The 27,241-nt window shown below is 44.4% G+C and overlaps 2 protein-coding genes across 5 annotated transcripts in view; one reads left to right on the top strand and one right to left on the bottom strand.

Moving 5' to 3' along the window:
- Positions 1 to 226: 226 nt before the first annotated feature.
- Positions 227 to 8,615, bottom strand: LOC133118128 (ATP-dependent RNA helicase DDX39A-like). Of its 2 annotated transcripts, none has more exons than XM_061227903.1 (10): positions 8,519 to 8,615; positions 7,103 to 7,311; positions 6,710 to 6,837; positions 4,107 to 4,383; positions 3,708 to 3,826; positions 3,476 to 3,607; positions 2,561 to 2,670; positions 1,914 to 2,058; positions 1,602 to 1,749; positions 227 to 600 (listed from the first exon to the last, which is right to left on the bottom strand). In XM_061227903.1, exons 2-10 carry the CDS (start codon positions 7,308 to 7,310, stop codon positions 584 to 586), a joined length of 1,284 nt encoding a protein of 427 aa, XP_061083887.1. In that variant the 5' UTR covers position 7,311; positions 8,519 to 8,615; the 3' UTR covers positions 227 to 583. The 2 variants fall into 2 exon arrangements, with proteins under 2 accessions (XP_061083887.1, XP_061083895.1); XM_061227911.1 differs by lacking the exon at positions 8,519 to 8,615 and adding an exon at positions 8,420 to 8,438.
- A 3,684-nt stretch (positions 8,616 to 12,299) lies between these two features.
- The window catches only part of evi5l (ecotropic viral integration site 5 like), a 32,856-nt gene continuing 17,914 nt past the window's right edge, over positions 12,300 to 27,241 (top strand). For 2 of the 3 annotated variants that reach the window (XM_061231287.1, XM_061231285.1), the window contains exons 1-9: positions 12,300 to 12,473; positions 18,225 to 18,563; positions 19,708 to 19,897; positions 20,498 to 20,722; positions 21,066 to 21,140; positions 22,210 to 22,335; positions 23,395 to 23,538; positions 23,940 to 24,029; positions 25,082 to 25,179. In XM_061231287.1, the coding sequence (XP_061087271.1) occupies positions 18,331 to 18,563; positions 19,708 to 19,897; positions 20,498 to 20,722; positions 21,066 to 21,140; positions 22,210 to 22,335; positions 23,395 to 23,538; positions 23,940 to 24,029; positions 25,082 to 25,179 (1,181 nt within the window). In that variant the 5' untranslated portion in view covers positions 12,300 to 12,473; positions 18,225 to 18,330. Of the gene's footprint in view, positions 12,474 to 13,291; positions 13,374 to 18,224; positions 18,564 to 19,707; positions 19,898 to 20,497; positions 20,723 to 21,065; positions 21,141 to 22,209; positions 22,336 to 23,394; positions 23,539 to 23,939; positions 24,030 to 25,081; positions 25,180 to 27,241 lie in introns of those variants that run through there. The other variant, XM_061231286.1, reaches the window with a different exon arrangement.

Genomic DNA, 27,241 nt, shown 5'->3' with positions numbered 1-27,241 from the left:
GCACACGATAAGATCTTTAAATTGGAATTCACCTTCCATCTACCCAAACTATACAATTTTGGTATGCCATGATTAAGCCCCTGCACTGAAGTGTGATTTGTTCTTGGGATTGACTCTACCCCATTGGGTAACAATTAACACTAAACTTTACAGAGTAGGGAAATCCAATGGCTTTGACCTTGATGAAAGGACTTGGGAGAAAATTACAAATACAGAATGCAGAAAGTAGTACGGAAATATTTTAATGTAAAATGAGCCCCTGATTTCCGGGCACACGCAGGTAGAATCTCTGCCGTTCCAACATCAGCTAGGCAACAAATACAATACAGTAAACTGACATTGTATAAAAAGTTTTAATTTCATTATCCAAAAACAAAACCACAATTAACAAGACAAAATTAAAACTGGACACCCCACCAGATACAATAAAATAAAAGTTTCACTTGGGAACTGGGTATGGGTGTGTGTGGGTGGGGGGCACTTTAAAATAAAAACATTCAAGCTCTGTTCCCCCCAGAAAGCATATCAGGGAGGGGGGCAGGCAGAGCAGGGGGAGGGGGTAATCTTCACAGGGATGGAGGACTCATCTGGACTGTTCAACTGCAGAGGAGAGAATGAAAAAACAGTGTCAGGTCACAGGATACCTGGACCAATACCTCCAGCATAGACTAGTCAACTCAGCCACGCCAGACATGGTTCAGACTTTACACAAATCAGTGTGAATGCAGTGATGCTCATGTTAATTATAACCAAAGCCCATATCCAAGCTCATTGCTCATTTCAGCTTTGCTTTCAATCATCATCATCCTATTCTTAACCCAAGCAGACCTTCAAATACGTGATTGTTCTCGATTCAAATACTTTTCTGTGTCTTTTAGTTGTCAAACCTTGTCTGGTACAATTGAGGCAAGGGGACCAGAAGGGTTTGCCTTGAGAGCATTTCATAAGTTCCAACACATCAGATAAGCTCAGCAAAGAAAATGTATTTGAATGCAAAACAATATACTCAACATATGACAAGGTCTGCTCTTAAGTCTCTCTAGAGGACTAATACCTCCTGTAGAGGGTAAATCGCCCTCTATTCCAACGAGCGTGAGATTCATGCATCCGACAAGGAAAGGGCAGGGAGAGGTCTCTATGGGTCAGATGTACCAGCTGGCTAAATGCTACATCCGACATTAACCACAGCTTCAAGACACAGGTAACATTTATACCTGTATGCACTTCCTCCTCTTAAACCTGGATGTTAAACTGTACACCTGGGAGAGACAAAGGGTGTGACCCAAGCCTGTTCTCTACTGGCCACTCAAATTGTTTTTGATAAAATCATGTGACTGAAGCAGTCAATCTTCTTGCAACCTCCCTGTCAAGTTATCAAATACCTTAGTTACCTTAATGATAATGGACAAGTGTGGGAACCCTTTGTGTGAACCCAAGTTTAACAAGTTTAAGCTTCTACGATGTTCCAGAAACTATCATAAGGGCTATATTTTGAGAAGGTCTTACATTCATTTTAATATACGTGACAGGAAGATAGTTTCACCCATTTTATCACTCTCATAAACTATGAAGAGACATGAAGTGTCATGAGTGACACTTACTGTAAGTGGAGATGTCGATCTCTTCTGGCAGCTCAGCCACGTTGACCTCGAAGCGATCCTGCACGTCGTTCAGGGTCTTGGCGTCGGTCTCGTCTGACACGAAGGTCACGGCCAGGCCCTTCGTCCCGAACCTGCCGGCACGAGCAACCTGTGGGCAGGGCGCAGGGACGTGAGCAAAGCAGGGTTTCAACACGCAACCGCGAACACGCACTTAAAAGGCTACGGCAGCTCAAAACGTCATCTCTGAAGCCCGGTAGGATGCAGAGGACTTAAGCAGACGCCGTGGTGTCAGGTGAGCGCGCTCTTCCTCACCCTGTGAAGGTAAGTGTCGGAGTCCTCGGGCATGTCGTAGTTGAAGACGATGTTGACCCTCTCGATGTCCATCCCTCGACCAAACAAGTTGGTAGCCACAAGGATCCGCCGCTGGAAGTCTTTGAACTGCTGGTACCGAGAGAGCCTGGGGGAGAGGGGTAACAAAGCAGGGATCAACAACTCTGGCCCTCCAAATCCAGCTTTGGTCTTCTTTTTACCAGTGCTACCGATTGGGGCCAGAATGTCTTCACACCAGACTCCCAGGTAAAGGGAGGGTGGAAAACCAGCGGGTCTTGGCCCTCACGGACCGCAAATTGCTGACATAAAAGCAGGGACACACTGAACAAAGAGGCTCAATCCACACAGAGGGGGGAATTAACGCTACATAGAGCACTACACCTCTCCATGAACCCAGCAGCATTCTCTGGGTACTTTGCGGTTTGACCCCACGGCTTTTTGAAGGGGTTAAGAGAATATTTGTCCAGATTCTCCCCCCCACGTTGAGAAAACACCAAAATAAACCCCGCTGGAAATGTGCGGAAAAACCCGGAGCACTGTTTTACGAGCGGTTTATTTTCATACGGCGCTGTTGATAACATTGGCCGACGGCCCACAGGAACAGCCTGGAGGCGGCTGGCAGGACTCACCTCTCCTCCTGGGCCATGCCCCTGTGGATGGCGATGGCAGGGAAGTTCTGCTCCACTAGCAGCTGGGAGAGTGCCACACAGCGCTGCACCGACTTCACAAAGATCACCACCTGCAGAGCAACACACAGCTCAGACACCACACACACTCTCTCACTGCACGCTGGGGACACGGCCAAAGTTCCACTCACGACACTGTGGTATGTACCAAACCAGGGTCAAATACAAGTCATTGTAGAAACCCAACTCAAACCTGTAAAGTTGAACTCACAAGTTAACTCAATTTAACTTTTCAGTTATAATTATTGAATGACACAACAGCAAAGAAATGGATGTGAATGGTAGAAAAACCATGCTTGCTGGGGAAACAAACTGCCAGAAACTGCAGTTTTATTGTGCATTTTTACTGACAAGCATTACCATTATGCACCCAGTTGCTTTTGTGCCAAGCCATTAACTGCACCCACTCTCCCAAAGCATACATTACATTGTACATTATACAATATACTCTGCCAAGTTTTACTCTGTCAGAATTGTTGTTCTGAGCAAAATAAACAGCCATTTCCATATACATAACGCTGGAATAGCATGACTCCGTTTATGGCTAATCAGCAAGAACGGTCACATTTTATCTCCCATAATTATTTTAGTGTTAACAGTTCTTTAGCAGCACTTCACACACTGCTAACAAAGGCCTTTGTCTAATTAGCTTTGAGGGACTTCACACTTAGAAATTAAATCACCCAGGGCAATCAATGTCACACAACTGAAATGTTTAGGTGAGATTTCCATCTTAATTATTCCAATTTTTACTGATTATTTTACAATGGTAGATTTTAAAAGGCACATATCCAAGAATGAAATGCCCTTGATAAACCCAATACTGCCGACCCACAGGGCACACATTCGCGCAGGTACCTGGTTGAACTCCAGGACGTCGAGCAGGTCGAAGAGCTTGCGGTTCTTCTCGCTGTCCTTCAGTTTGCAGTAGTACTGCTGCAGCCCGTGGAGGGTCAGCTTGGTCTCGTCGTCCACGAACACCTCCATGGGCTGAGGGAGGCGCAGGGTTACTACCAGAGAGGAGAGGACGCGGACACAGACGCGCGTTCGGAGAGAACGCAGAAAGGAACCGCTCCCGACCCATACTCACGTCCTGCATGAACTTGCGGCAGACGGGTCTGATCTCCTTGCTGAGCGTGGCGCTGAACATCATGCACTGCTTCTCGTGGGGCGTCAGCCGGAAGATGTCCTGTACGTCACGCCTCATATCTGCAGAGACACCGAGCGGGGGAAGTCATTATAAGCCCCCCCGAGAAAAAAAAAAAAAAAAAGGCCAAATATCGAGAAATCACACACTGGATTGTAAAAGAGCGAGCACGCATACAAAGGTTGCCCGACACTAGAATGGGCCCTTTTAAAAATAGTCCGAGGAGTCTTCCTCTCCGCCAAGTGTAGTCGCAGTGAGACAACTTACTGGTCCACTGCAGTAAACTCCCAACTCAGCTGCCCCAGTACCCCGACACCAGCCAGAGGGGGGGGAGAAACTCACCCAGCTGCTCCAGCATCTTGTCGCACTCGTCCAGGACGAAGTGCTTGACGTTCTTCAGGTTGAGGGTCTTGTTGCGGCTGAGGGCCAGGATGCGGCCGGGCGTGCCCACCACGATGTGGGGGCAGTTCTTCTTCAGGACCTCCTCGTCCTTCTTGATGGACATGCCACCGAAGAAGACGGCAGCCTTCACCGTGGGCATGTACTTGGAGAAGCGCTCGTACTCCTTGCTGATCTGGAAGGCCAGCTCACGTGTGTGGCACATCACCAGCACGGAAACCTAAAGGGGGGGGGAGCAACCGTTTTTAAAAAAATTACCAGAAGTTACCCACGTGATTAGCAGGAAACCTTAAACCATAACCAGACCGGGTCACATTTTAGACTTCCAACTAATTATACAGAGAAGACATTTAGCCAACTCACGTGATTAAAGCGAGGTGACCTCAATCTGTGCACAGAAGGCCGTACCAGAAATGGACACAGAATGTTACAGCAGCTCCTATTTTAAACTCCGAGGGGCGGGGGGGGGGGGCAGTGTATGTATTAAACGGTTCCCACACCACAATATTGTGGTCAACAGAAGCAGTGTCCAGGGGAAACCGTGTGGCACAGTGCAGGGTGGCCGACTCCCAAACCAAATACAAATCCGGGGGCTCCATGCCCCACAGCCGTTTTCTGTCCTGTGACCCACTTTCCATTCTGTAGCCTTCTCTGCTTTCCAGCGCTCAATAAAGAGATAAATTCATAAGGAGGGCAGACAGTTCGCAGTCCTTTTTTTTTTTTTTTTTTTTAACTGGAAGATTCCCCTTTCTTCTAGAAAATGCATTTCTCAAATAGCACAGAACCCAATTGCACTGTAAAAGTTAAGATTGTTTTGAGCATCAGAGTGTAGAAATTACAGAAGGTTCCTAACAATGAAATAAGCAAGAGAAGGGGTTTCCAATACTATATTCGGCAGCCTAAAAACAATGGGACAATGGATATTCTCACAGTATCCGGTGATATTCTTGAAAGTCTGGTGGGTCAATTGTTACTGTATAACACCTACATGTACATGTAATAATGTAATGTAATAATGTAGTCTCCTTTACACTCGTTCCATATCAAAAATTATGTCCATGATGGATGTGGATGGTTCAAGACAAGAATATTGATTGTAGACTAAAAAATATTGACTACAAATGCAAACATTACATTACATCAATGGCATTTGGCAGATGCGCTTATGCAGAGCGACACACCGTTGATTAGACTAAGCAGGAAACAATCCTCCCCTGGAGCAATGCCGGGTTAAGGGCCTTGCTCAAGGGCCCAACAGCTGTGCAGATCTTATTGTGGCTACATTGAGGATCGAACCACCGACCTTGCAGGTCCTAGTCATGTGCCTTAACCACTACGCTATAGGCCGCTGAAACCCCTGCGGATTGTAACGGTCAGATGCAGTTTCATCCGACCTGGCAGTTCTGCGCAGCATCTCTCCCACAGACGTTGTGTGTGCATGCGTGTGCCACCGCAGCGGGACTGCCCCCTACCACAGTACAGCCTCAGCGATAAGAACGAGTTCTTTAAAACTCAACTTCTAAAGTGAAAGTTAAAATTACACAAATTTTAATTTTAATCATTTATTGGCAAGATTTCCTTGCCACTACCAAGACACTGAGGGGACACAAAGTAGCGGTCATGAGACGGCTTCAGAAAGTCAAGCTAAACTTAAACTGCTTCCAGTACCGCTAAAGCATATGCAAATGTGTCAGGAAATGCATTCAAATGCATGACCTAACCAATTTCAGATGGACCCAAGATACAGTTATTCAACTGGATGCGTCTTTTCCCATTATTCCCTGGAAGGTTTGAATTGTTAACATTCATTTTCTGTGCAACATAAAATTATGGAACTGTTAAGTGTTTGTAAAGATAATATTGTGCCACCATAAACACAACACAACCTAGAGTGTATTCCAGTGTTGGAAAGACTAAACAAAACCCTACAGATCAGCAAAAGGCGGAAGTAAACCTTCTACGTCACAGCGACCAGTCTTACCCTCTACCCACAGAAAGGGCGGCAAAAAGTGACCAAAAGCTACAGAATGTATTTTCCAGCAACCAGAAATGTTACAGTGAGCTGGATTGTGACCAGATATTCCCACACAATCCAGGCAGTCCTCATAACTGTCTGTGCTTTCCACGCTGAGTTTCTCACAAAATGACCAGACAACGTGTTACCAGTTCTGTTGTCAACATACGACTGGTTGTAATAAGTGACAATAAGATTCCCCTTTCCCTCTTAAAACAGCGTTACAGAACTTGCCAGCTTCATCCAGAAATCAACTCCAGGAGCAACAACACTAAACAGGCTGAGGTGACATTGGACAACAGAATATTTTTTTAAAACTTACTTTTATTTATTATCATTTAAAAAAAGATTACAGAAAACCAAACTCTCAAGAACAAGTCCAACAGGTTCAGTCTCAAAGGTGAATGGGGGGGGGGGGTTAGACATTCACACTAAGGCTGTCTGCCGTTCATATGCAATTCCATTGTTCGGACTGATGTCCCACTTGGTTTTGTTGTGCAAAGCAGCACTGAGAGCCAACAGACACACTCACCTGTCCATCCACCGGCTCAATCTGCTGTAGGGTAGCCAGAACAAACACTGCCGTCTTCCCCATACCGGACTTGGCCTGGCAGAGGATGTCCATACCCAGTATGGCCTGTGGAATGCACTCGTGCTGGACTGTAAGACAGGAGATTAAAGGTTACGTGTGAATACCGTTTCCAAAGATGCACGTCTCCCCCTCCCAACTGGAACCAACACACCTGGTTTCACAGTCCAAGCACAACGCCAGTGGGTCGCACTACTAGCACAAACAGCTGCCAAAGTCTACAGAAAATCTGCACTGTTATGGTACCTACAATGTAGTCTAGTTAATTTGCCCACTTAACACCAAGGGAACCCCTCCCACCAATTTGGCACACAACGGCGTTAAGCATTTACTCACCCTCTGACGGATGCTCAAAGCCACAGTCCACAATGGCACGGAGTAGCTCCGGTTTGAGCAGAAAGTCTCTGAAGCCAGAGCTGTGGATGGAGACGTAGGAGCCCTTCACCTCCTTCTTCCCTGCGGGGACTACGCTCTCCGGGGCTGCCTGTGGCTCTTCCTCCTCCTCGTAGTCGAGCAGCTCATTCTCAACATCATTTTCAGCCATGCTGTTTCGTGGAGGCAATTGAACAGGGCGGTTTTAAAAGCAGCCACTCGCACATTCATAATGGTTTCTTTCCTTAAAAATTGCCGTCAAGACATGTACACATACTAAGCTACCCTGGTAGCGTATTAGTCTTATGCTTATACTAGGAAGATGAGTTGAATAACTTGCGAAATACTGTGCATAGTGTATCGATTGATTTTGCCAATGGCCGAAAATAAAGTACTCATGCAAGCATGTTGCGAAATGGCGAACACAAAATCCAACAATTATCCAAACGTGGGCAATAATTCAATTCATGTTCGAAATTTTCCGTAAATAGGGCAGGGGTGCCAAACCCTGGTCCTAGAGAGCCGCAGAATGTGCTGGTTTCTGTTTTCACCTTAAATACAACAATCACTTTAGACTCAAGAAACCAGGTGATGTAATTAACTGCTTCAATTGCTCAATTAAGTACCGAGTAACAATAAACGCCAGCACACATTACGGCTCCCCAGGACCAGGGTTGGCCACCCCCGTAGATAGGGCGACAGAAAAGAGCGACACGATGCCGGGGTCAGACTGACAAATGCGAACCGGTGTTCGCAACGTCGCCGAAAGCAGGCCAAACCACTCCACGATATTTCCTGAATCGCTCCGCCTAAGACGGCAGACTAACTTTCACATACATTTACCGAGCCACACGGTTTCCCACATAGACGAAGAGAGTTTTTGCATAAAAAGAACATAAGACTGTCGGGTACGTACAGAAGAACTACAAGATGCCATGGTTTGAGACGTTCACAACTAGCTAGCTAACGATTGTAACATTAAACAATGGAGTCCAATCCACCACTTTCATTCAAAGTTCTTCCCGGCAATACAACAATATGTACTGCAATAACAGCGGATTTATAACGCGAATTAAACGTAGAAAGGATTACTTTCAACAACTGCTAGTGAACAACAGGAAAACATAGCAAGCTAAAGTTAGAGAAACGTATGAATAAAAACTCCCGTTAGCCATTTAGCTAGCGGCAGCTATGGCTCTCGGTTTCAGGAGACACTTGAAAGAAATTAGCTAGCCAATCTAGCAAAATACATTTTATTGACAAAAAAACTATATAACGTACGGTTGGTAAATTTTATGTTGAAGTGCAAAGTAAATTACACATGAACTAAGAAATTTTATAGGTAGTAGTATTTTTGTTTCTAAAACCAGCTACTCTTACCTTAAGTTCAGCCTCAGTCTCGGTTCAAATATTAGCGTTAATGCAGTGCAGCCCACATGGGTAGGCCTCAAGCTTATAGTAACTTCCGGAACAACCCCCTCCTACCAACTGCGAATACAATTGGCTAGATTACACGTCTATTTCACGGAATCTCTGAAAAATCTTTACTTCTATTGGCCTATTAGATATCCATCAGAGAGTTTAGGAAGGTTACAAACGTAAACTGTGCTTTGTTCATCCCATCGGAAGTTGTAAACAGCAGCCTCACTGAAGTTGCTTTCGCATTGCAGTTGCAAACGCGGGGTTATTTTATAAAGTCTTTGCAGGTTTCCCTATTTTAAGTAGTCTTATAGATAAAATACAGAAAGTTAATTTTTGAAAATCAACTTTAAGGGTACAGTTTTAGGAAATCTATACGTACCGTATGTATGAAACGTTTGGCTAAAATAAGTACATTAAGATTAAGAAATGCGCGTTGCTGTCTTCAGAAAATAATTTACATTCAATAACACTAATTGTGAGTAAAATAAAGATTTTGTTTCCTGCCAGTCGTATTGGCACCAAGTAAAACATAGGCGATGCAATGACATATTCCTGTATCTGAATGTATCGAAGAAATATTAAAAGCAACTTGGGGACAAGGAGAACCATGTTGCAAGGGTGTGCATGGCAGAAAGAAAGTTTATGTACCCAATTGATTAGAACCATGAAAGCCTTATCCTCTGTGCACAGCAGAACCCCCCCCCCAACCAACCCCCCAACCAACCACACACACAAACACCATTTCCTGTTGCTATTTACATACGATTCCATGCATTACTATCACATATAAACAAGGACTGCCTGAGAGAAAAAAAGGGCATCCCTCTGCCCTTTAGAAATCTTCTCATTTACTGCATCACCCAAGGCTGTTTCTGCAATTATGGCAACAATAGAGCCTATAAGTACAAGTCATCCTTTGGACTGTTGTTGAACAGCTGCGCAGGCTGTACAGTGCAGTCCATAAGTATTGGGACACAAACACTTATACAGCTCTTTTTATGCATAATCCCCCCCCCATTTTGGTTGACCTAAAATAATTGGACAATTGAATGTTCAGATGTACAGGGTTGATTTTTGTGTGGAATTTGTATTTTCTGTTTTCTATCAACATGAGAAATAACAGAATAAATCAATCAGAGGCAAAAATCTTAATGCCACATTTCCAAGAAGCAAGAATGCGCTGGTGGGCTCAGCAATTGGAAACAACCTGGTAGACCACAGAAGACACCTGCAGCAGTCCAATGTCCAATGAATACTTTCAATTGTGAAGAAACCCCCTTTTTAACCGTTGAACAGATCAAGAACACTCAAGAATACTTTCAAATGAGAAAAAACCCCTTTTCAACCATCGAACAGATCAAGAAGACAATAAACATACAGTGGACTAAAATAAAGAGAAGGCTACACCAGCATAACCATAGAGGGTTCAATGCAAGATTCAAACCGCTGGCACAAGAACAGAACGGCAGGTTAGAGTTTGCCAATACATTCACAAACTGTATAGAGTTCTGCAGCAAACTTGTACGGAAAAACTGAGATGATTATTTACCTGCACCAAAGTGATGGAAAGAGGAAAGTGTGGAGAAAGAAAGGAACTGCTCATGATACAATGCATATTTCCACCCCATATTTGAAACATGGTGGAGGCAGTGTTATGGTATGGACATGTATGGCTGCCACTGAAATGGGCTCACTTGTCATTATTAATGGTGTGAACTGCTGACAGCAGCAGTGGGAAGTGTAAAGTAATATCGTATCTGCTCAGATCCAACCAAATGCCTCAAAACTCATTGAATGGTGCTTTTGGCATTCCACTTGCTGAAGACATGACTGAATGAAAAAAATCCCCTGAATCAAACAGGAAGTACAGAGAGCTGCAGTACAGGCCTGGCAGAGCATTCCAAGGACGATGCCCAGCATCAGACAGACAGTCATCAGATTACCAACCAAGCAATACTGAATATGATTACATTATTTAATAATATGTTCATTTGTGCCATTACTTCTGGTCCCCTGAAATGGGGGCCTATTTGTGAAAATGGCTGTAATTCCTCCATAGATCATAGGATGTGGATGCAAATTAAAGCTGCAAGGCTGCATTTTAACCTCATATTAATTGTTTCATTTCAAATTAAATGTGTTGGAGAACAGAACCAAAACAAAAATTGCCATTATCCAAATTATTAAAGGACTGCACTGCATACACACATAATGCAATAGTGTTTTCTGACCACACGGGGTCAGTAAAGTAGCACATCCAGGCACTAAATCTCACTGGATTTCACTGCAGTAGCCTACTTATATTCAAAGTATAATTTTACAAATGCTTTTTGAATAGTTGTCATTTTAAATATGAGTCATTCCTCATATTTCATATATGAAATGCTTCACCAAGAGTATAGTATCTGCCTCATTAAATCAGAAGCATATTTACAATATTACATTACTGCATTTAGTGTTATTGATCAACGAAACTGTGTTAGATCAAATTACAAAACTGGAATTGTATTGCCAGATTGTATATACGTTCTCTACTCACACACATATCCTCAGTCAATCTTGCGTTAAAAACTGACTTTTAAACACTGAGGTCATTTTACTTGAAAAGGGGCTTACATTTTTATTTCCATTTTAATCCTTTCTCATGCACCTTTTAGCAGATGGGACGAGAATATAATGTATTATGGATTATCCATCACACTTTAGATCAGCGTTTGTTTAGAAATGGAAGTTATTTGAAGTTTTGAATTTAGTGTCTGGGACACTTGAGTTTTGAGTGTGGGTCTGGGACAAGCAATGATAGTCTATTTAGTAGGCTATATATACTATATAACGGCACGATGGCATGGATTTGTCTCTACTTAAAGATTATAACATCTCATTTTCAAATAAAACAGCTAAACATATTTAACCTACACTGTCTCAGGGCCGTGCTGTATTGTTACATTTTAAATGCAACCACATGTGAAATACCTATTTATGTCTGATATATTTTCCCTTGAGTTTCTCCGCACACATCTGTTGGTATCTCCATTTACCTCAGGTCCGTATGGACAGCGTTTAGAGTACCTCGCTGGCAGTGGCACACTGCTGCTTAACAGTTCCTTTGCTTCTTCATCCAAACCTCTCAAACATCAATGATTACACGTCACAAAATGAGTAACGAGTAAATTTAATCTTGAGGGGGGAATCGAATGTTTCACAAAATATGCAGGCTAGCCGAATATACTAAACAAATAATTTGACGTTGTTTAAATTATTTACAAGAGACGTTATTCGCTTGAAACGCTAATTAAAGCAGCATCATTGTCAACGCCGCTGTAATGGCATCTACCACCTAGAATGAAAAATTTACCGCACTGGTGGATGTAAATGTCATGTTACTATAATTGAAAATAATTCATTTTTCATTGGACAGCAGAACGTCAATCACGGATGCATTCCTTTGTGTGATTGGTGCGCTCCATTTCAGCGAAACTAAGAGGCACGTCTGGATATTTACAGTTTCGAGTAATGAACGGCGTTGCTCTTGAAAATCATCTCCGTGTTTACTAGCTATTTAGGTTGACGGTTCAACTGTCATTCCAATTTTCTTGGTATGAAGTGGGCGGTTCAACAATCTGTGTTTGGCTGGACGAGATGCTCAGCGGGCGGTGCGACCTCACGTGGGCGTTGCCTCTAGGTCTCCTTGAGGAAGCTAGTGAAAACTGACAGCTGAGAGATTTTTTCAATTGAATAGAGACGACCGCCCATGTCATGGGCGCTGCTTTTATTGTTGTCTTTACCAAAACGCGGTCAGTTCATTATTGTCATACGTTGTTTTTCTTTTAGATATACATGGTTGACCATAAACGGAATGACATCGGGCTTACGCGTTTATCAGCGCCGCTACGAAAATGGGGACCGTATCCAGGTGGGCATTGCGCCTTTATTTATTTAATTATTTATTTGATTAAATAGCTAGTCACAATTTAGCTATTGCAGTCCATGTTGCTCGCTTGTCTGTGTCATGCATGTGTAGTTATGCGACGAAAGGAGATGCTGGCCTTGAACAAAGCATATTATTTATCTTTCTCCTTCTCCATGTGCATCATCTGTATGGTTGGCGACAGCGGTGACCGCTCTCCCTATCTCGCACATTTGCGTTCGACAATTACACATTGCACCTTGTTCCTCTCATTTTCAGAGCAAAACGTGATATCAAATTGTAAAATCAATAACGACAATACTACACATAAATATGAGACAAAGTTTTAATTGCATTATGCTCTATTTACGCACAAAAAAACAGAAATGAAAGTCACTGTTGTTCATTGGAACGGGCTCAATTAATTCCGCAATATAATCCAAGTAGTCTAAATCTAGCTACTCTACACTGGCTACCCCTGCCGACCGACAATGCAATTAAAGCAGTCATAATAACTGCAGATTTTGGAAGATTATCTGGGTAGCCTAAGTGCCATTGCCTAATCAGTGGTAATGATGTTTACCTGTCGGCTTTTGATACGGCAGACGGAAACGAGCCAAATCTGGTCGCGCGACTACGCTGCTCCTTCAGACCAACGTTCCCCGATATAAAACGAAGGTTTTCTGTGCCTGAGCGTTACACTAGGCCTGTCTCCCTCAACAATGAGGTGGTAATGAGAGCCACTCTGATTCTGATCTTAGCGGTGTATGTGTAAGAAGCAAACGGATCGCTGATAGAGCAGATGTGTCAGTGCTTTTCCAGGTCGCAGGTTTGATCAGCGAGATGGTCAGGTGGCTGATTTAGGGAATTGGGCTACCAGGATGAATTTGGGGTGCTCGTTGAAAGGTATATTACTTGAATACCTAGCGAAACACGTTGAACTTGGTGTGCATGTGAAATGCTCATCCAACACATTCAAAAATATTCAGAAACTATGTACTATGTGCTAGGCCAATATTCACTGTTTCCTTATTGACGGGATAGACTTCATTTTTAAGAAGTGAGAGGAAATGGTATGAGTGTATCTAATCTTTGGAGAAATATTGCAGATTTAACTTTGTGTTATCTATGGCTAGGAGGATAATTGTCATTACAGTAAAACACATACTTTTTTATCGTAAATTAATTTGGTGACATGAAGTTATGAAATTGTTTTGAAGGTTATCATAATGAACAAAGCAAAGAAATGTAATTGTTTTTGAAGTCCTGTCTATGGAGTACTAACCAGTCTGAATCATGCCATAAGGTAATCTCAAGATGCCATTCTTTTGGCAAAGAACAAATGTCACATCACATTATCTGATAGATGTTCTGATCACATACATTTTGATGGTAATATTTAAAATAATTGAAAAGCAGTGGCAATTATTTTAAAGAATGATTTAAGATCAGCTTTTCAGACTGTCCTTATTAGATCCTGGATCAATCCAATCATAGAAGCCTTAGGACTGAAGTTTACATTTATCTGTTGTATTTCAGATCCATCTGTTTTATTACAATATGGCTTGTTACAAAAAACGTTATCTATTATGTGTGCACTTTAATTCCTAATTTTATTTACAGTACCGGGTTAGTAGGCTAACTGTCTGATAAATTCTGCACTAAATGTCTACATACCTGTTTAGTAGACTAACTGTGTCTGATTAGGTCTGCACTAAATGTCTATATACTAAGAGTTATATATACGAAGTTGCTGTTCTGTGCTTGTAGTTATCCTTATTATTATTATCACTTGCTGTTGTGGCCTTCTAAGTTGCCGTAGATAAAAAAAGTGTCTGCCGAATGAATGCGACTGTAAAACGGATCCGTGAGGTAGTATAGAAAGCTGTTACAGGAGGTGAAGTGTTTGTGTGTCGTATGCCCGTGACTGTGCGTACCTGCAGGCATGCGGGATGCCCAGGTCTGCGCCCGGCCCGCACCGCCGCTCTGTGCCAGTCTGTGAGTGCCTCTCTGGCGCTGTCCCCATCTCTGCTGCCCATCAGGGACCATTATGAACCGCTACACGTCTTTATCTGCTGCCACCCAGGCATGGCCGCCAGGTTCCCCCTGTCTGTGCTGCCCCAGCCTCTGACACGCACACCCTCATTAACCGTTTCTTTTATACCCCCCCCCCCCCCCCTTTATTACTGATTTCCCTTTTAGCCGCATTTGCCTGATGAACGCATGTTACAGTTCTATAATCGTCACTGTAGTTCTCAGCAGTTATGCACAGCCTAAGGCTGGAGTGGTGGTGGAAGGGCCCTTTGTTCAAGGGTCCGTTCTGCGCTCATCTTACAGGCCGGTTGACTCACCGATGGAGTTATGGCTGCAGCTGGAAAGCACTCAGCGGGACTGATGTACAGTTCAATTGACATTGAATCTCAAATGCAATAAATGTAACTTCATGTCTGTGTTTCTATTAGCACTTGGGCGTGGGTAGATAGTCAACAGGTTGAACCGAGCACACCCTGTCTCAGAGAGGCTTTTATATTTTGCTTGTGGATCAGGTTGTTTTGTCACGGCGTACCATGAATGAAATCCCGTATTGCCATCTCTTTTGATCTAAACTTGGATTATCAGGAACCTGTGAAGCATTGCCAGGAATCTGTGTGGGATAAATTAGGTGCCACTGACTAGTTCCTCACCTTTATATTTTGATGCGTATTACAAATATATAGAGTTAGGTTTAGGGTTGTGGCAACAGGCAGAGGTTCAGGTTATTCTAATATGAGTAAAGAACTACCTAGCTGGCAGTGCCAACATTGGAAGACACAACGTCATATTATGGTGCTGAATTTGCTTTACTGTGGGTAAATGTTATTGTGAAGTTGTAGTACTGAACCAAAGGAGGAGAGAATTTTACCAGGCAATATGTTGTAAAACAAAAAAGGAGAAAGTTTGTCTGAAGGCTAAAGACTGAATTCTCACAGGAAATAACCCCACTCTTTGACACAAACAGGTCTGTGTTTGTCTGCCTGATTTCTGGAACTATAGCTTACAGTAGATGCGCCAGAAGCTATTACATACACTGTAGCCATAAACTAATAAAAAACATTCATGTTTATTGAATGGAATGTCCATCATATTTATTTATATTAAATTATTTAAAGGTGTATCCCCTATCTATCCAGTTCTATCTAATTAGAAATTATACATATATATATATATATATATATATATATATTTAATTTAAAGGGAGACCTGGAATCAATCCAAAATATTTCTTGTTTACTTTTAGCACAAGGCCTTTAATGCTCACATAGCCTGTATATTACCTGTGCTTGAAGTAGTTATTTTTGCTCTATTCTGTTAGGAAACACCTTGTGCTGAAAAAGAAATGCTGAGGTCAATAAAAACTATTGGCCAGGGACCAGACTGTAATTGTGTGATGCTAGGCAGTGGGAGAGGGGAGATCAGGTACAGTGGACAGGGGTGGAGCGTGGGGGTCAGGTTGAGGGGCAGTGGAGTGCAGAGTGTTGGGGGAGGGGTTGGAGAGGACAATAGCCCTGTCTATTCCTGTAGACAGTACGAGCCACGGGAGGAAGCACTGGGGCATGCTGACAATGGCATTATTGTGCAACGACTGTGTGCTTAAGCGCAAATCCCGCGCACGCAAACCCCGCGTGCGCTGCTCCTATAGGATGGAGCGGGTCCGTCCCCGCGGCAACGCTCCGGGGGCCCGCCGGTGCGTGGCTGTGATGAGCCGGGGCCACTGTCAGGTCGCGGGACCTCCCCCCGCCGCTGATCCTGGGGCAGGAGCCCTGGCTGGCCTCTGAGCCCACGGCCCATTCGTCTCTCATTCAGGACTGCAAAGCTGATGCGCTCGGACATAACGCCGCAATCCAGCGTCGCTCAAATAACACGGAGACCAACAACCCCCTCCGTCTTTCGTTTTAAGAGTGCAAGTCATCATGCGAGCATTAAGTAGCTCATTTTGGATTTGAGACTCAAATCAGGTTTTTGATGTCTCTAGACAGTCAAACAAAAATGGTTCCTGCCGATCTTGATTTTTCTGCTTTTCCTGTTGTGTTTTGCCTGGCCTTTGACCATGCGCTTAAACACAAAGTGTTTTATTGAGTGCAGTCCTCAATCTGTCATAAAATCCACTTCAGAGTGAGCAAAAACAAACGGGAGGAATCTTTATGGTTGGCATGAGCGCATGACCTTGCTCACTTTGTGACTAGGAATATACTGTATTTATATGTATTTTGTACAGATAGTTATATTGCTCAGCAGAAATTACTGCAATAGAAAGTGCTCTGGTGTAGTGTTTACGTTCAGTTGCGTGTTGCTGGAGATGTTTTTCAAAGGGGATTGGTTTCATGTGGTGGTTAATGGGCCCTTTCACTGGGACCTAATCATGGCATGAATGCTGCCCTTGTGTGGGCCCTGTGATTCCTCAGTTCAAGCTGTTTCCAGGGTTTTTATGCTATGGGTAATTTTTCTGTTCTCTGCTCTGTTACGTCAGCTGTAGGGATGTCCAGCATGACTAGTGACTTTCCCCAGTTTTCACTGTGTGATAATTGAATTGTCTCAGCACTGTTTGCATCACCCAGCTGGCCAGCTTTATGTGATCTCTGACTGTTGGATATTTTAGTTGGGTTGGCTTTCTCCGTGCAAGTTGGATGCTCTGTGTTACTTGATCTGAATTTATTCCTAATTTACAACGGTGAATATAAATGTCTGTGTAATTTCTGGTTGGGATGTCCTGCATGTTATTTAGAATTGGTACAGAGTTGCATGGCGTATCCCATAGTTCCCTGTTCCTATGCTGTTTATTTTGAGTGAAAAAGCATGCTTGACCAGGTGCAGACAGGAGGAGCGTCATTGTGGTGAATTTGCATGCAGTAAGCCTCCCCAAAGTGTGTGTGATGGCTCCCCCTTATCCGTTGTGTCTGTAGCCTTAACAGAACCTACAGCTATCGCCTACCCCTCTGTATCTCTCTCTCTCTCTCCCTCTCTTTCTCTCCCTGCATCTAAATGAGTGCGAGCGGGAACAAACGCTTCAGTCACCCTGCTAGTAATGGTGTTTTTGTGCTCCTTTCCCCCGGCTCCCCCTCCACGTGGAGACACTGAGCGGTGTGTCCTCTCCCTCAGCCCATTACAGTGTATGTGTGAACAGGACCGGGACAGGCAGTCATGCTGCAGTAACACGCCAAACCCCCCTCCGCCAACCCCCCACACGCCAAGCCCCGGAGCCTCTCCCTGCTGCCGTCACACCGCACCGCAAAATCTCTCTCGATCAGTTCTGTCACACACACACATGCACACACACACGCACACACGCAACCACTGAACGGGTGCGAGGACAGGCAGTGGTGGTAGCCATGTTGCCTGACTGTGTAGCGGTGGTAGCCATGTTGCCTGACTGTGTAGCGGTGGTAGCCATGTTGCCTGACTGTGTAGCGGTGGTAGCCATGTTGCCTGACTGTGTAGCGGTGGTAGCCATGTTGCCTGACTGTGTAGCGGTGGTAGCCATGTTGCCTGACTGTGTAGCGGTGGTAGCCATGTTGCCTGACTGTGTAGCGGTGGTAGCCATGTTGCCTGACTGTGTAGCGGTGGTAGCCATGTTGCCTGACTGTGTAGCGGTGGTAGCCATGTTGCCTGACTGTGTAGCGGTGGTAGCCATGTTGCCTGACTGTGTAGCGGTGGTAGCCATGTTGCCTGACTGTGCAGCGGTGGTAGCCATGTTGCCTGACTGTGTCGTGCTGTGTGCAGGTGTGAGCAGCCCTGAACCCCGCCTCCAGCACAGCGCGGACCGAGAGGGAGAGAGAGGCCATAGAGCACGTCGTCACCTCCCTTCCCAGAGTGCACCGCGGCCGGCATGTCGAGCCCGAGCAGCAGCCCGGAGAGAGAGGGCGCCGGGGAGCCCCTGGAGTGCCCCGCCTCGCCCCCGGGCCTGGAGGCCGACCCCCTGTCCATGGGCAGCCCCGTCCTCAGCCCCGACTCCTCCTGCCACGATGCCACGCTCTCCGCCCCGGCAGCCTCCCCCGCCGACTCTGAGAGCCTGAGCCCCGACGAGCTGGAGCTGCTGGCTAAGCTAGAGGAGCAGAACAGGTGAGGGCTGCCTGCAGTGCAGCTAACGGCAGCCACTGGCTCCATTACTACAGCTCATAATCCTATACAGCTAACGGCAGCCACTGGCTCCATTACTACAGCTCATAATCCTGTACAGCTAACGGCAGCCACTGGCTCCATTACTACAGCTCATAATCCTGTCCAGCTAACGGCAGCCACTGGCTCCATTACTACAGCTCATAATCCTGTACAGCTAACGGCAGCCACTGGCTCCATTACTACAGCCCATAATCCTGTACAGCTAACGGCAGCCACTGGCTCCATTACTACAGCTCATAATCCTGTCCAGCTAACGGCAGCCACTGGCTCCATTACTACAGCTCATAATCCTGTACAGCTAACGGCAGCCACTGGCTCCATTACTACAGCTCATAATCCTGTCCAGCTAACGGCAGCCACTGGCTCCATTACTAAGGTGGCAATAAAAGTATTAGACGCTACATATAGGCCACAACACCTTGTAAAGCAGTTAACTCCTTTGAGTTAAGTCACAGGGTCTGTAATAAGGATAGGCCCTTTACTATGGACCACAGCACATTAACCACGCATCTGTAGCAGTACTCCTGTTGTACTGCTTTTACCAATTGGCTTTTCAATAATAACAATATTAATACCTTGCTGGAACCTTGTGGTCCAGCTGGATAGATACAGGCAGTGAGAGGTGCTTTGATACTGTTTGTGTTTCTGCTGGGATACAGTATCTCTCCAGACAGAGCCGTGCCTTGACTTTGGTTATCATGTGTCTGTGCTTTCAGAGCAGGTTGGCTGTCTGTTAGAGATAGTAGAGCTCAACCGTGAGTCTAAACCCTCAGCTGGAAAACCTGTGCAGCATTAAATAATAATTGTTTCAAGGTCACAACCTCTCTCAGAAATAAAGGTAAAAGTGCCTAAATAGGTTCAAATGCTTGTTGGTACCCTATAGGTGGATAACATTATACACCAAGCCAACAATATATAACTAATTTGGGTAGATTTGGGAAATTTGATCCTTGAAGAACAAAAATGTACCTCCACTGTCCCTTTATTTCTGAGCGTGTATGACAACTCTCTACGGGAGCTGTGGCCTGTTGCAGCATTGGGAATAGTTCAAGGGCACGCAGCAGTCATCTCTTCCTCCTCCCAGGCTGTTGGAGGCGGACTCCAAGTCCATGCGCTCCATGAGCGGGTCCCGGCGAAACTCGGGCTCCTCGCTGGTGTCCAGCTCCTCAGCCTCCTCCAACCTGTCCCACCTGGAGGAGGACACCTGGATCCTCTGGGGCCGCATCGTCAACGAGTGGGAGGAATGGAGGCGCAAGAAGGACAAGCTGCTCAAGGTGTGAGAGAGGGAGAGAGAGGGGGGGAGAGAGAGAGGGAGGGAGGGGGTCAGGGGGAGGGAGGGGGTCAGAGAGAGAGAGAGAGAGGGAGAGAGGGAGGGTGGGAGGGAAGGAGGGAGGGGTGGGGTCAGCGAGAGAGAGAGAAGGAGAGAGGGAAGGAGGGAAGGAGGGAAGGAGGAAGGGGTGGGGTCAGGGAGAGAGGGAGGGAGAGAGGGAGGGGTGGGATCAGAGAGTGAGGGAGAGAGGGAGGGAGAGAGGGGTGAGGTCAGAGAGAGAGACAGATAGAGAGAGAGCAGGTGGGGGGAGACAGAGAGAGGAAGAGAATTCTCTTCCACTTTGTCAGATGTCAGGGAGAGGTGGGGGAGAGGTTGACCAGTTTATGGTAAAGATTAAATATACAGGCAAAGAGCGACAGTGGGTACAATGGTGAGGGGAGACCATGAGAGACAGAAAGGGGGTAAAGGAAAATTACGAAAATTTAAAACATTTACAGAATAATATTTAAGTGAATCTGTGTCTTCACAGTCAAAGTGTAGAAATCACTTTTTCCTCAGTGATCCTTCACCCCCAGTAAACCCTCCCGCTCTCTCCATGTATCAGGAGCTGATCCGGAAGGGCATTCCCCATCACTTCCGGGCCATAGTCTGGCAGCTGCTGGGGAACGCCACGGACATGCCGGTAAAGAACCAGTACTCCGAGCTGCTGAAGATGTCGTCGCCCTGCGAGAAGCTGATCCGCCGGGACATCGCCCGCACCTACCCCGAGCACGACTTCTTCAAGGGCCAGGACAGCCTGGGGCAGGAGGTGCTCTTCAACGTCATGAAGGTGGGGGCTGGAGCGGAGGGGCAGATTTTGGGGGGGGTGCGGTGCTGATTTTGTTTTGCCTTGAGACCAGACCTGGGTCAAATACGTAATTGTTTTGGATTCAAATGCTTTTCTAAGCTTTACTGTGCTTGTCTGGCATATTGGAATCTATGCAATACTCTCAAAAAATGAAAACCCACCTTCAGGTCCTCCTGGTTGGCTCGATTGCACTAGGCAAGATCATTCGAGCACAGAAAAGTATTTTAAGTATTAAAGAATTCTAAATATGTACATATTTGTCCCAGGTCTGCTGGAGACTATTGTGAATAGTAAACTTGCATGTCTGTTTATTGGTCTTTGTCAGGCGTACTCCCTCGTGGACCGGGAGGTGGGTTACTGTCAGGGCAGTGCCTTCATTGTTGGACTGCTGCTCATGCAGGTGAGTCTGGTTCCTGTTCACAACTCTACACTCTGATGCACTGGCCCAATTCCCCTCTTCACTCTCCCTGTGTCTGCTACGCCATTCCCCATGGAGAGGTGGAGAGGCGCTGGTCCTCAGCTTTCCTTTCCAGTTTGACAAGTTGTACCTGTCCTCCCAGTTCTGATTTAAAGACACAAAGAGCCCTTTTAAGAAATCTATTCAGTACGCCTTCCCTTGCCCTGTCTGTTGTACCACTGCAGTAGGCCTGCAGTAGGAATCACTGCATATATTTTCTAGCGTCTCCCCTACACACACACATAAACACGGTCATATGCACTCAGTTTAAACCGTTAAAACCGTAGGAGAGAATACTATGTCAGCTGTGTTATTTAACATGAATGTTGCTAATGCAGCTGTGTTAATTAACATGAATGTTGCTCATGGTAGCTGTGCTATTTATCATTGATGTTCCTCATGCTAGCTGTGTTATTAATTGTGGATGTTGCTAATGCTATGTTCGGTATTAAACATGAATGTTGCTCATGCTAGCTGCGTTATTAAACACACATGCTGCTGATACTAGCTGTGTTATTAATTCTGGATGTTGCTAATGCTATGTGCGTTATTAAACATGAAGGTTGCTAATGCTAACTTAGCTGTGTTATTAAACAACATCTACGCCATGAACAAAGCTGTCAGCTGCAATTGAAGAACATTTAAAGACAAACAGGCCACTCACCTCACCCATACTTGCCACTTATCAAATACTGTAGTTAAAAGGCTCCAGGAGTGGATCCCATTAATTAGATGGTGCAATAAAAATATATATTGATATGCTGTGGGCTTTGTACTGTGGTCCCTGCATGTGACACCAGAGGTTTAGTCATCTCATCAAGCTAATGACCAAGGCTTTCGTCTCCGGGAACAACTGCACTCTTAACTGTAGAGGGTGATGTCACCCTCTGCTCATATCACAATACCCATCTCTGCTTCCCTGTTTACCTCACTGTGGAGTAATCGATAGAGAAGATGTAAATATGACGGAGTGATTGCGTTTGACCCCTCTCCCTCTGCATGTGCTCCACAGATGCCGGAGGAGGAGGCGTTCTGCGTCTTTGTGCGTCTGATGCAGGAGTACCGTCTGAGGGAGCTCTTCAAGCCCAGCATGGCAGAACTGGGCCTCTGCATCTACCAGTTTGAGTACCTGCTGCAGGTAAGGGCCCCGTCCACAACAAGTTTGAACAATCAGCCAGTCAGGCATCAGCCATTCACAAACCGGATAGTCTGCCAAACCAGCCAATCAAATACCGCCAAAGGGACAGGTTTGGACACGTTCAGGGCAGTCAGTGGACTGTAATTTGCTGTGTTCTACAGTGTTTTGTTTGTGTGTACTAGGTACTACGGATGCAACGGTTCTCGTGAAAAAAACAGAAAAACATTTGGTTTGCCACCCATGGTTTGGTTTGGTTTGGTGGCTTCAATAATCCTCTTTCATGTCTAGCTATGTTTTCAAAACAGGCACTCAGAACTTTGTCCTTTTTAAAAGTTGTCAGGTAAAGATTATATTGGCAATTTCTATTTGATGCATACTGCTGAATACAAGGAATACAAAGGTCAGTTACAATGCTTTAATTTAAATGAGAAAATCCAGCACAGGTGAAGTTGTGGTAAGTGCAGTACGTAACTGAGGCACCAGTTAGTCGGTTAGTTTGCGAAATTGCAAGTGCACAAGAAAACCACAGTCTAAGGATTCTCCTAACGTACTGTGTTCTTTACCCTGTGAGTACATTTCCACTAGAAATCATGGCTCTTGCTCAACCAGTCATACCGTGCCGGCAATTAGCAATAATGCTGTTAAGTACAGGGTAGCCCCAGACACCCATTTTCAGGCTTTGTTTTTCTGTGTAATAATATGTTCTCTTTCGACGTACACATTCATTAGCAGTTTCAGTGCAGTACCCTCTGAATAAATGACTTAACTCTCTCCAGTTTCATAAGACCTCCTGGTGTCTGCATCCAATGTAGTGCTAGTCTTTGTTTTATCAACAAGATGAAACCGGTTTGTCACACAGCAATGATTTATTCTGTTCTCTGGTACTGAAAACGAGGAGGCTCAACGGCCGTTGTTCATGCGTAGCCAGGAAGCCAGGACAGCCCTTTTGCTTCGCTGTTTCGCTATCCCTCTCTGTCACCGGTCAGGGAAAGAGTGTTCTGTACTCCATGTCTGAATGGCACCCTGACGCCTCTCTCCTCCCTCTTGCGCCCCCCCCAGGAGCAGCTGCCGGAGCTCAACGTGCATTTCCGCTCACAGAGTTTCCACACATCCATGTATGCCTCCTCCTGGTTCCTCACGCTCTTCCTCACCTTCCTCCCGCTGCCCGTGGCCACGCGAATCTTCGACATCTTCATGTACGAGGTCAGAGTCACCGAGGTGTCTGTGTGTGTGTGTTAAATGTGTGCCAGTGTGTGTGTGTGTGTGTGTGTGTGCAATGTCTGACTGTGTGTGTGCGCTTGTTGCGTGTGTGTATGTGTTTGTGTGACAGCGTCTGTGTGTGTGTGTGTGTGTGTGTGTGTGATTATACTGAATGTGTGACAGTGTGTGTTTATGCCTGACAGTGTGCGTGTGTGTGTGTGTGTGTGTGTGTGTGTGTGTGTTTACAACAGCAGTGATGCACAGCAGCTATTTTACATTACAAGGCTGAAAACACATCAGCTGGGGCTGAGAGAAAGGGAACTATTGATCCAGTGTGTTGGCAGCAGTAAGATGAGTGACAAGTGACTGTGATGTAAAGTGATTGTGCGCTGTTCACCGCACAGGGGCTGGAGATCATATTCCGTGTGGGCATGGCCATTCTGCAGTACAACCAGACTGACCTCATCCAGCTCGACATGGAGGGCATGTCTCAGGTACTCCGCACAAATCGCGCGCCCCTCCCAACTCCACAGGCCTGGTCACATGCACCAATCACCAGGCCTGGCATTGCAAGTGTCAGTTACTGCAGCACGTCAGCTGATTACAGCTCAATACCACCAGAGCCACATCTAGCACAATTTACCAGAGTACATTAGAGCAGAGCCCTAATCATGTTAATCAGTGTGTCTGGTTGCATGCCTGGGTGTAGCTCTCTGTGGCACTTGGCCAGCAGTTGGTCTGATAACCACAGCACAGTAGGGAGCTCTAGCAAGCAAACGTTAACCGTTCCAGGACATTCATAACTCGTAGAGGTGTGGTATGTTAAGTGTTGGATATTACAGCCTTGATTTAGGACTGGGCCAAACTCTGTGAACCACCCCAGAATGTCAGGTTTCTTGAGTGTAATCTTCTTATTGTTTTCAAAGTTACCATTCAGGTTGAGCCAACATTTAATGATGATCTGTTGTAAAAATACAGTGCCTAAAACATATCTTATTATAGAGGCTGGTGGAAGCCATATTTTGCTATGACGATGGATAAAACGTATTAAGATTCCTCCAAGCTGATTAAAAGGCACAAGGTATCTTATCCTATCTAGCAGCTGTATTGGACATTGGATTTACATTGTGCTCGCTAACAAGATTATTATCATTTGGGGAGAGGGCATGCAATAAATTCCCCAAATTAAAAAAGACATTAAGTCTATAACGATGGTTTGAATGCTGATGGATTATAGGGAGGATAAAGAGTTGGCCTGCAGGTTCATCTGGGGTACCCATGCTTTTTTTAGCAGCAACCTTTGAACAGCAGAGGGCGCTACAGTGCCAATAATTTTACTGTTTCCAATTATTTGTTATTTGTTTCCTATTATTTTATTGCGTCCTTATGTTATTTTAATTTAAAAAGGTGTTCACTCGACTGCAGAAAAAGAGGATAATGTCCCCTGTCTGCTCTGTTTTTATACCGCGTGCTTCGTGGCAGTAGGTTTCAGTTGTGTTATGTGAGATGGTCTGTTGCTCAGGCTGTGGTTCTGTCCCCCCTGCAGCACTTCCAGAAGGTCATCCCACACCAGTTTGACAGCTGCCCAGACAAGCTCATCCTGAGGGCGTACCAGGTCAAATACAACCCAAAGAGGATGAAGAAGTATGCACACTAACTTTAAATGTCGCAGATATAATAACAAAAGCAACGTGCGATACATAACAAGCAAAGCTTAGAAAATACACATTTTGAGTCACTTCCCTCCCTAATCACCCCTGTAGTGCGCTGTCTAATACTGGTGTTAGGGGCAGGTTATGTATGTTCGTTTTTATTCAAGCTGGTTTTAATTAATGTCTGTATTTGAGTGAATGACGATCTGTATTTAACCTCTCTTGACAGTTACTCTGCTAAATGCAATATGTTATTGCAGGTGCATTTGTGTTAATAGACAGTGAAGGGTTTTTATTTGAAAGGTACAATACGTAATTTCGGACTCCTAACAAAGAGAGGAATTGCAACAACAGACAACCTCAAATCACAACACTGTTTATGCTTCCCACAGTCTATGAATATAACGCGTAATATAAATCGTTATTATACAGTTCAGTTTTCTCGTGCACTTGAAAAGCTGACATTGACAAACGCAACAGAGCCTGCCGTCTTTTCGTAGTGTTCTAGTAAGAAATTGTTCGCCGAACAGGTGACTTTATGAGATCTTGACTTTGGTGTTCAACACAACACTATTTATAGTTTTCACTTTAGCTAACCAACTATATTGTGAGCAAGCAAGTTATTTGGCTGCGTAATTACCTGGCTATATAACTAAGATATGATAGTCTACCACAAACGATGCAACTGCAACTTACAGTTTGAGAGAAATAAAGGTTTACGGTTGATTGAACACGTAAAGAGACAAAAGGAACGTGTTGCTGCCCAAATTGTTTCAGTGATTGCTTGTCTAGAGTGCAATTTGGGCAGCACACAACAAACACGATCGGAATAAGCTTCCAGAATGCCATTGGCTGTGGCAGTTGGAACCGTTTTTCAACCAATGAGCTTTAAATGGTGTACAGTTGTACAATGTTTTTATACATTTGATGCCCGACAAATGTACACTTTTTCAATGATAGGAAGGGATTTACAATGGTCTTGTTACAATGTTTTAACACAAACATCTCACCTATTGTACCTTTAAGCAATTTTTATTCTCTTTCCTTGAGCACATACATACCAGCTGTATCTGTGAAGCTTAATCACTTCGTTATTTCATTTTCACAACACAGAACAGTTAACAACAAGTAATTAATCTTATTCAATTCACGTAGAATAACAATGAATCAATACAACCAATTTAACGAAGGAACATAAACACAGTTGTATCTTTCTCATCACAAGCACCCTTCTATTTTCTATTTATCACAAAGGAGTGACAGGACTAACCAAGATCAGTGTGATCAATAAGCTTAACTTACTTAAGAGCACGCTTTCCAACACTTCATGAATAACGGCTCAAATGTTTGTTAAATACTGCCAATTAAAATTTTTTTGTTTATATGTACAGTACAGTACTGTGCAAAAGTCTAGGCACCCAAGATTTTTCTAAATATAAATTTGGTCAGAATTTTTTTTGTATATATAAATATAAATTTGGTCTGAAATGTGAGATTTCCAAACATTAATTTTCCAAAATATTAAGTGTTACCAAGAAATGATTGTATTTTTAATAAATAAAGTAACATATTACGTAATAGACCATTTTCAGATAAAAACTTGATCAAGGCAGTCTGAGATTACCTGGAGAGCCGGAGCGAGACAGCCAGAGACTGCAGAAGAGCTGTGGGAAATAGGTTTGGAACAACCCACCAGCTGATTTTCTTAAAGAAATAAAATTTACAGAATTTAAAATTGTGGCTAAGAATTTTGCACAGAACTCTACATATTTTTAAAAAGACATATTTTACACTTTCATAAAAGTAAACATTGTTTGGTTTACACATCCTTGGATATATTTTGATCACTGCAATGATTCATTTTTATTATATCACTAAATTACTGTATTACTGTTTTATATAGGTCCGTAATATAATGACATCATGATATAGCCATGTTCACATTAGTTTGTTAAATATCCACTGCATTGTAGCATATTGTGTAAAAGTAAAATTTTAGCCATTTCATTTAATTTGGGGGTGCTCTCACAGAGACTCATCATTGAGTTTGGGGA

The sequence above is a fragment of the Conger conger genome, chromosome 2 (genome assembly GCF_963514075.1).
Source record: "Conger conger chromosome 2, fConCon1.1, whole genome shotgun sequence".
NCBI lineage: Eukaryota > Metazoa > Chordata > Actinopteri > Anguilliformes > Congridae > Conger > Conger conger.
This window is presented reverse-complemented; position numbering and strand designations above follow the sequence as displayed.